The sequence below is a fragment of the Gavialis gangeticus genome, unplaced genomic scaffold (assembly GCF_001723915.1).
Source record: "Gavialis gangeticus isolate Ggan-Ray unplaced genomic scaffold, GavGan_comp1, whole genome shotgun sequence".
Lineage (NCBI taxonomy): Eukaryota > Metazoa > Chordata > Crocodylia > Gavialidae > Gavialis > Gavialis gangeticus.
The window spans coordinates 73,679,641-73,689,154 of record NW_017729033.1 but is presented as its reverse complement, the minus strand read 5'-3'; the positions used below and the strand labels follow the sequence as shown (position 1 = coordinate 73,689,154).

Genomic DNA, 9,514 nt, shown 5'->3' with positions numbered 1-9,514 from the left:
TGTGTGTGTGTGTGTGTGTGTGTGTGTGTGTGTGTGTGTGTGTGTGTGTGTGTGTGTGTGTGTGTGTGTGTGTGTGTGTACACACTGTTATGTAATGAATTAAAGTAAAATCAGGTTTTGTAGCTCTTAAGCCTTTTATATAATAAATGTTGACCTGACTTAGAAAAGTAGAACTTCCCACTAAATCAGAATATGCTTTTAAGGTCATGAAGATAAACTCTTGACTTACCTATGTCAATAGTCTCTTTCTTTATATGTGGGGCTTCCAGATCCTCTTGGGTGGAATTGATGAAGTCATCTTCATCTTCAGAGATTTCTGGAAATCCATAGAATTATCATTTAATATAAAAATGAACTGTTTTCAGCTGTTCTAAGCACAACTACTCACATGTTCATATTGCTAGTATTTATGATTTTCATCCTTAATTCCGTGGGGCTTTTACCTTTCTTGGCCTGTTAACTCAAAAATATATGAACATCTGAAAATACATTCTTAGAATAATAAATATATACAGTACATTTAGGACATTTGTATATTAAAAATACGTGTCAAAAGAAATGTGATATCATCTCAGTTAATGGATTTAATTCCCAAACTTTATCAAGTACTTAAATTACTGGTTCTGAACAAATGTCTGCGGACCACTGTGGTCTGTGAAATCAGGGGAGGTGGCCCACAGTTGGTTTATGGATTGCTTTCCCCCCTGTGCCCTGACCTTTTAGTTAAAGTTTGATAAGAATATGTGGTCTGCTGATAGTGTTGAGGGTTAATGGCAGGTCTGAGCCCAACACTTTGGGAGCCACTGATTTGTTTTTTTTTTTAAGGATATGGACGGAAGTACACCTGAAGTGGCTTCAAAAGGGGAGCAGAAACTGCTGTTCCAGAGCCAGTGGGGCAAATTTCCCCAATTTTGCTCAATGAAGCAGTTAAAGCTGGAGCTGTTTTGCTACACTTCTGTCACTACAAGCTCATTCACAAGTAATGGCTGCTGAGAGCTTGCAAGCAGCAACTCCGCTTCTCCTTTTGAAGCCGCTAGGATTGTATGTTTGTCTGTAACCTTTGACTCAGTGGCACAGGGAGTTATCTTACCACTTCTGTTACACAGAGCATGGAATGTCCGGACCTGATCTTAGTTGAGGTCTTTACATGCTACGATAATACAAATAAATGATAAAGAACTGGGGATTGTGAATGCAGCAGAATGTGGGTACTTTTATGAGGTAATAAAACAATGCTTATAAAGGTTCTGATCCAGTGCCCGCTGAAAGCAATGGAACAACTCCCAAATAACTTCAATGGGCCTTTAATTGGACCCAAAAAGAAGTATAATTTGCTGCCATACAATTGGTATATGGTGATGCCCTGTTCATAGTTCTGCTAAGGGGGGGACAATGAGCACTTTTCTCTCTTGCCAATCAAGCGCCCAGTCTTCAAGGAAGAAACATTCCAAAAGTAGCTCTTTTATTTACATAGTGCTGCCATAACTTGCCTGTTTCTCAACTGGGTAATGCTGACATTGATATGCTTTCTCTTTGGCATGGGGAGGGTTGTCTACCTCCTAGTTAATTGGTCCCCAATCACTTGACAGAGCCCATCTTGTGACAAAGCGATGACGCATATATTTTTGTATCTTTACTTTGCAGCTGATGTACAACAGATGAATGCCAAGGACGTGGAGTGGCTCAGTGGCAGCAGTTCCTGGCTTCTAGCTCTGTCCTCTGTCCATTAGAGAGCCATTGAGCAACAGAATGTAATCAGTCTTCTTAACAGATTTTTTGCTTAAAAATTAGCAAAGAAAATCAATGTTGACTTATTTGAATTGTCAGCTCATCTGCTGACACATGATGTTATCCTGTTGCTTTGCTGAGAATTAAGAGTCTTCCCTAATTTTCAGTCTCCTGTGTTTTTTTAATTTCTCTAGCACAAATGAACTCCCTAAAAAGTGGGAGAAGTTGAAACTAGACAAGATGACCATAGTCTGTGGCCCAAAAGAACATTTAACCACCTAGGTTACCCAGATGGTAATGCCTTGCTGCTTTATTTTCACTGCAGATGCCATGCAAACCTGTAGCAGTAGACGTAAAAATCCCAGAGGCTCAGAGTTGTGACTCTGTGGATGCTGGTAGTATTAGACTGTGTAAGCAGCTGAAGCCAGCCATCCAGGTCCACTTTAGTAGAAAATGGCTGGGGTTCAAGGTTTTTAAAACTAGGGAACTTAAAATCAGATTCCTCGGTCTACATCTTCAAGATCTCAAAGCCTCCAGTAGCAGCAACCTTTTAAGGGGAGGTTTTGTATTTAGGTACCTGAATAGGTACATATGTCTGTTACCCTGTAATTTTAAATACCCATACATAGAAAATCCTGGCCTAGATATTTATTTCAGATGTCATGCAACTGTACTGGAACATACCTTGTATCAAAATTAAGAGGGAAGCTAAACATTTTAGAAAAGAATGATGAAAAAGATCTCCCATTACTGTTATAATTGCTCAGAAATGCATTTTATTATTTCTTTTGCATCAGTCTATTTTGACCATGTGTTTGGAAGACTTTTTTGGAAACTTGCTTTGTTGTTCCATTGATCTTTCATGTAATGGAAGATGAATAGAAATTTAACCAAGTACTCAGTTTTACATTGTTTATGTCTGTTGACATGATTTTTATAGGTCTATGTAGTTAAATGTGTGTCAGAGGGTCAGGGTGGAATACATAGACCCTAGATTAGAATTGACTGGTTTTCCTTGTTCCTGCTTTCTACGTTCTCCATGAGTAGAAAGAATAAGCTCCTTGGGTATATTTTTAGAATGAATTAGGCCTAGAAGTTGTTTAATAAAATGAAGCATCACTCATGCTGACTGTGGATTCAAGAAATACAGGACAGATTTCTCAGGAAAAGGAGAGCTGTACAAGGGTTTTAGACTTTCACAGGTCTCTCTTGCTAAGGTTTTAGTGAAGCTGTTGTGTCAGATAATGCTGGGGCACCCTCTGCTGGCTAATCTATTTGGAAAGCTACTTGAATGCATAAGTGGAATGTAGTAAATTATTCTAAAAAAAAGAATCCGTAATGACTGCAGCTTTGGAAGAACTCCAAAGAGAGGACTATATGTGGACTGATACATTTAAAGTAGGCATTTAGTATTTAGAGGCTATATTTCTTGAATGTGGATATATTTAAAAGTACAGAGAGTAAACTCAACTAATTAGAAGTTTTTTCTGAAACGGATATCAGTTAGATTAGGGCTGCCCAACTGGTGTTAAGTTATGGTCCTTAGGCAGGGCTTGTTGGTGTGGCTGCCAGAGCTGCTGCGTTGACGGGTTCCAGAACCCAGGGACAAAGGGGGGCATGGGGAGCAAGTGGCTTTTACCCTCTGGGTTCCAGAGCTGTGCCACCACAGTGGCTCCAGTAGTCATACTGAGAAATCACTACTCCTCTACTGCAGGTGGATCTTCCAGCCTGCGAGAAACCCATGGTTCAGATCTGGCCCATGAGGCCAAATAAGTTGGACAGTGCAGTGAAGGCCAACCTTTTTGTACAGTATGCCACTAATTAGCCCAGAAATCTCCCAGAGTGCTGCTCTGATTCCCTTCCCTTCCTGTTTTGTTGCTCTGGCTTCTGCTTCCTGCCCTGTGCTCTGTGCCCAATTTGCTGCTTTGCTTTTCTGCTTCCTGCCTTGTCTTTTCCTTTCCTGATATGCCATGCACCCCATACACAGAGATTGCCCAAGCCACCAGTGGCACCCATGTCACAGGTTGACCGCCCCTGTATCAGACCACGATTCAACCATTTTATTGTATTTATGCTATAAAAGAAAAATGAATCTCTACAAGGACCTGGTATTTTTTAGTTTATGGCTCTGATCGACATCTGGGAAACGTATCGAAAGGGATAAATGTAAAGGTATGCCACCACTGTGGTGGAAGAGGTGAGCTAGCTCAGGTATTGACTGCACTGAAGTCATGGCAAAAGAGAGCTTGGCCTGGGCAACTGCCCAACTCAGCTTCTTAGGCAGATTTTGTAGCCGGTGTTGAGGTCTGTGCTGCCTGACTGTCAATACCTGAGCTAACTAGTTTAAAGCTAACTTGAGTGTGTTGGTATAATGGACTTGTACATTTTTCGCGGAGGAGGCAAAATACTCTTTGTATAATTAATAAGAGGCCCAGATGTCAAGGTCTGTTTGAAGGTTAAATGTCAATCTCCATATTTTTTTATGGTCAATATGTAACATTAATGTTTTCTTCAAGCTTGCTCTCCTCCTCTTTTTTTCTTTAAAAAGTCATGTAAGCAATCATGTCTAAATTGATAAAATAGTCACTCCCTGGGTTGATATGGTCTGAATGATGCTGTATAAATACATGGTGTTTTTAAGGAGTGAGGGCAGAACCTGAGCTGCTATGAATTGCGAAAGCTCCGTTGCCTTTAAGGGAGCTATGACAGTTTTACACCAGTAAAACAATGAAAGAGGGACAGAACTTTTTCAACATTAGAATACAGAAAGTACTGAGGCACTACTACTATTGCCCAAAGGCACAATTTGGCCATTTATGTACCAATGAAAATCAGAGTGGCTTGCTCTTCTAGAACTTGATTTAATTTGAGTCTGTGTACTTCTCATATGAACTAGGGTAGTGAGGGGACATCATTCTGGCATTTCAAAAGTTTGCCCAAGAAGGAATTTTTTTTACTGGAGTTAATTTTATTGGAGCAGCTCTTCAAACGTGAAGTATTTCAAACACCATTTTTTTTTCAAATTGCTGTAAAGTAATCTACATCTTACACTGCCATGAAGCTATAATGCTAATTTATTTATCCTATTTATTTTTTGTTCTTTTATTTTAGGTAAAATTTTTCATCCATCAGTATTTTACTTGGCACACTTTACAGGTGACCTTAACTGTGCCTCACATGATCTCTTTATGAATTTTTTTTGCATTCTCTTTCTTTCTGATTAGATTTTTAAGGGGAATATAAATGTCATGATAGCCTATTTTTTCCTTAACTTGGAATCTGAGGATGTCTATACACGTGCTCTTGAGTGGAGGGGGGCATTTTAATTAGAACACTAATTAAAACACTATAAGCATCACATGTGTTCAGTGTCCCATACTTCAAAATGGCCATTTTGAAACACAAGAACACTGAATACTTATGACACAGAGGCTGCTAATTAGCTCCAACAGACTTGCAGCAGACTTGATTAATCAGCTTGCTCCAACCCATATTAATTAGCATGTCAGAGCAGAGTTTTGTCATGTGTATAGGTGCCCTGAGTGCACTCAGGCCAGGGACAGAAGTTGCACATAAACCAGTTTAAGTGATCAGAAACTGATTTAAAGCTGTAACAGAACAGAAGTTCAGTGCACTTAAACTGCTTTCAAAATGGCCCAAACTGGTTTAAGATAAACCCAGTTGGATGCAATATTAGACTGAACTGATTTAGGTGAAACCAGTTTATGGAACTTCTGTCCCAGATCCCCTCCCAGTTCAAGTTTAACTCAATCACCCAGCATCCCAGGAGGCTTTGCAGCCCTAGGCTGTGCTGTCTGCTCCAGTGGGGCAGGGTTGCCCCCACCCATCTACTCCCTAGCTGGAGCACTATGACTGCTCCAGCTGGCTGAGAAGGAGTTGGGGGGGGCGGGGGATGGACCTGGATCCAGCCCGGAGCTGAGGCTTGCCTGTTTGGGTGGGGAAGCAACCTCTCCCAGGCTTTTCCCCCAACTGCCTGCTTGAGCAGAGAGTGGGGGGGGGGGGCAGGGGGGGAGGTGCATAGCCAGACCCTGGCCTGGGCTGCCAGGCTGAGGCACAGAGGAGTTTAAACAGCCCCTCCCAGGCTTCTCTTCCGCTCCCCCGCCCCCCCAGCATGGCCCAGGGCTGGCATGCTGAGGCAGAGTTGGGGGAGGTGAGTTTAAACTGCTTCCCTGGCCCACATGGATCCCCAGCTGAGGGGAGGCAACCCCTCCCAGGCTTTTCTTCCACTCCCAACTCAAATGAAGTGAAGAGGTTATGGGCAGGCCCCCACCTGGCCCTCCAGGCTGAGGCAGAGAGGGGTGGGGATTTAAACCCCCTCCCTGGCCTGTATGTGACCCCAGCCAAGGTCTGCCTGGCCATGGGAAGGCAACCCCTCCCAGGCTTTTTCCACTCTGCTCCAGTGGGGAGAGGGGGCCTTGAGCAGGTACACTTGGGGTGGGGTGGGGGGATCCTGGGAGGGGCTCAATCGCCCCCCAGACAGACCCTGGTTGAGGTCCCATGCGGACCAAGGAGGGAGTTTAAACCCCTCTTCCCCCAACTCTGCCTTGGCAGGTCAGTCTTGAGCTGGGATCTGGCCATGCCCCCACCACCCTGCTGGAGTGGAGGGGAAAGCCTTCGAGGGTCTGATCCCCCACCCTGGCTGCCATCCCATGTTTAACCTGCAAAGATTAGTCATGTTGTCCAGTTTTGACTTCTCCCACATTTACAGTTTAACCTTCAAAGACTGAATCTATTTAGCCTTGGGTTTTTGACTTTCTGTACTTAGCCTCATTTTTTGTAGAATATGTGGTTATGTGCTTTTATGACAGAGGGAGAATGTGACTGAACTTACATTTTTAATAGCACACAGTTCCTGCCTTAAGGAAATGGGCTACAGTAATACCATCCAGTACACCTCAAATTACTTCTTGTGATCAATGAAATGCCTTAATCACTCACTTATCACAGCAGTCTCTTTCAGTGTATATGGAACTGCTAGGTTCTCTGAGGTAGCGTTCACAGAACCATCTGCCAAAAGATTCAAGTTTTACATTAAAACTCTTTAGTTTTACGTTAGACTATTTGAATGCCATAGCCTATCATAGCCTACCATAGTATCCCTTAATAAAAATCTTATTTTATAAGCATACTCAGTTTCTTGCAGCTAAGGGAGGTCACAGTGTCTTTACTAGAAATACCTAGTACTGAGTGTGGGCAGAAGTAACAAATGAAATGCTTAAAACCATATCTGAAATGGTTTCAGCGGGCCAGCTGTATAAAGTACATGTCCTTTGACTGCTGCAGACGCTTCCTCTGCCTGAAGAAGGGTGTTTGTACCTGAAAGCTTGCAAAGAAGTTTTCCAACTATTTTAGTTGGTCCAGTAAAAGATATCAGATTTACCCAAAGAACTGTATCTGCCCATGCCCTTTGAAACATTCGAAGAACTGCTGAAACTCTGCAGAGCAGTAGCTCTTTAAATGAGCCATTACTTTGAAGTGTTTCACTTTTTGCCTCTCTGTCCCTGGACAAATTGTGTCCAGGGACAGAGGCAGAGGCTGCCAGCTGTCCAGCCCCAGCACCAGCCCAGGTTTGTTTGCAACCTTTTCATATATTCTTGCAACCCACTTTTGGGTCACAACCCACAGGTTGAAAAATGCTGCTCTAGTGTGCTTCTGTCCATCTTGTTAGCACAAGAGGAGGCTGCAGCTGGGGAATGTTCCAGGGGCTGTATGTTTGTCCCCTGGCTGAAATGGTTTACCTGAAAAGTTTCCAAGCACACTTCACTTGAAAGCATTTCGGAAGTTACTTCTGTCTGTCCCCAGTGACATTACAATAAATCATTTCTGCACCCCTCCAATTGAGTGTTAAGCTCCTACTTTTACCCTGAATATTGAACTACCAGCCATAATCTGTCCTGCATCTCTGTAAACACCACATGGGGCTAGAACACTGAACCCTCATTCTGTAGCCAATAGGAAGCAACTTACATCTTTTTTTATCTTCCCATTTGACATTTTTGCCTTTTTAAACATTTGTCAAACTTTACTTTTGTCACAAACACATCTACAGGGTGCCCCCCAGAGCATCTCCTTGCTGTTCCACTGTTGTCCCAAGGAACAGACTTGGGTTCCCCTGGACTAGCTCCCTATCTCAACTCCACTGCCCTTATACTAGACGCCACAGCTACAGCAAAGAGCTCCAGGTGGTCTCTCCTTTGGGTTGTGAAAGAAATTTTAGGTCCCCCTTTCCACAGAATGGGCTAGTCTGGAATATCACTTGCCCAGAGATTGCTCATTCTACAAGCAACCAGTAAGGAGACAAAAGGATTTATTAGGTAGGAGAAAAGAATTATACAAGCAAAAGTGACCATAACTTTGTAGACAGAAAAACTAGGCAAGTAAAGTTTCTTACCCTCTCATCTGGCTACACCCTAGCCCTTCTGAGAGACCTGTCAGCATCAGCAGAAATCAGCCATCCTGCTGTTTCTGCCAGCGCTGGCTGCTGAGCCTTATCCAGCCTGAGGAAAAATCCAAAAGACCCTGAATCTATCTTGGACCCTCAAATACCCCCAAAGCTAGTACCCGCCTACCCCCATCAGCAGTATTCTAATTGATCATGAGTCTCCAGAATCCTCCATAAATTTCTGGTCCCCCACTGTCTATTTAGACACAGCCCAAGACAAATGGCAGCGTCTCCCATTGCCTGAGGAAGGGTGTTTGTGCCTGAAAGCTTGCAAAGAACTTTCTCCAACTGTTTAGTTGATCTAATAAAAGATATCACATCTACCCAAAGAACCTTGCCTGCCTATGTCCTTAGAACAACACAGCTACAACCAAGAACCCTGGTCTCCCTGAGGCACCTGGAGTTCCTCTGGCTGATGGGCCTTTTCTCTCGGATGCCTTTTCTATAGAGGAGTTGATTTCCCTGTTACAGGCAGACAATGCCTTGGGTACCTAATAATGTCTTCTGCTTATGTCTGGGAGTAGCAACTTTTCTTGTCCTTGTGTAACAATACTAAAAGAGTTTAGCAGTTCTGCCCACTCCCTTACTTTGACTAAACCATATCCCAAACAATAAAAATATATACAGACAGCATAACATAATATATACTGTGATAACGGCAACAGAAATGGATACAGATCTTACATTCAGAGTGCTTTCCAGAGTGAGACCACTCATGCCATATCAGTACAAGAAAACATTCATGACACCTCCATGAACCACCAGACCAGTGTGGACTTTGTGACAACTAATGAATAAGCAAAATTTCATATTGGGTTATACCACAGCTGACAACAATGCCAAATTGTGGAGTTGTAAAACTGAAGTAAATAACAGGAGATGAAACTCAGCTCACCTAAACCAGTTTCTTCTTCTTTTATATGTGTGGTCCTTGGGCCTTCCAACCTATTGCATACCGTATTATTTTCATCAAATTTTGCAGGGAGCACTGCATATATAGATAAAGATAAAGATTACATACTGATCAATACTACACAGTCTATTGACATTCTTTTTTTCTTCTACTTTTAGGCCTTTATATTGCTCTATGGGTGTTTCAAAATGTTGCTTTGGGAGTTTAGATATGAATTTTATTTTAAACTACAATTTAAAAGAAAATAGGAATGTTTAAATTACCTGACTCAGAACATTTCTTTATTTCTATAACTCGTAGGTCTTCTGAAACATTACTAACAGAATCCTCTTCACCTGTGTCTCCTGATGTTTCTGTGTAAATAATGTATTATTGAATTAGGATATTGCTTATCTGTAGTACTTTTGCAG

At 42.3% G+C, this 9,514-nt stretch overlaps 2 protein-coding genes across 5 annotated transcripts in view; one reads left to right on the top strand and one right to left on the bottom strand.

The window, feature by feature from the left end:
* Positions 1 to 9,514, top strand: part of PPAT (phosphoribosyl pyrophosphate amidotransferase) — a 130,394-nt gene that overhangs the window by 39,665 nt on the left and 81,215 nt on the right. The window lies entirely within an intron of this gene.
* Positions 1 to 9,514, bottom strand: part of LOC109303831 (multifunctional protein ADE2) — a 90,225-nt gene that overhangs the window by 62,495 nt on the left and 18,216 nt on the right. For 3 of the 4 annotated variants that reach the window (XM_019526139.1, XM_019526141.1, XM_019526142.1), the window contains 4 exons: positions 9,368 to 9,457; positions 9,087 to 9,179; positions 6,688 to 6,756; positions 230 to 316 (listed from right to left, as the gene is read on the bottom strand). In XM_019526139.1, coding sequence (XP_019381684.1) covers positions 230 to 316; positions 6,688 to 6,756; positions 9,087 to 9,179; positions 9,368 to 9,457 — 339 coding nt within the window. The remainder of the gene's footprint in view (positions 1 to 229; positions 317 to 6,687; positions 6,757 to 9,086; positions 9,180 to 9,367; positions 9,458 to 9,514) is intronic. The other variant, XM_019526140.1, reaches the window with a different exon arrangement.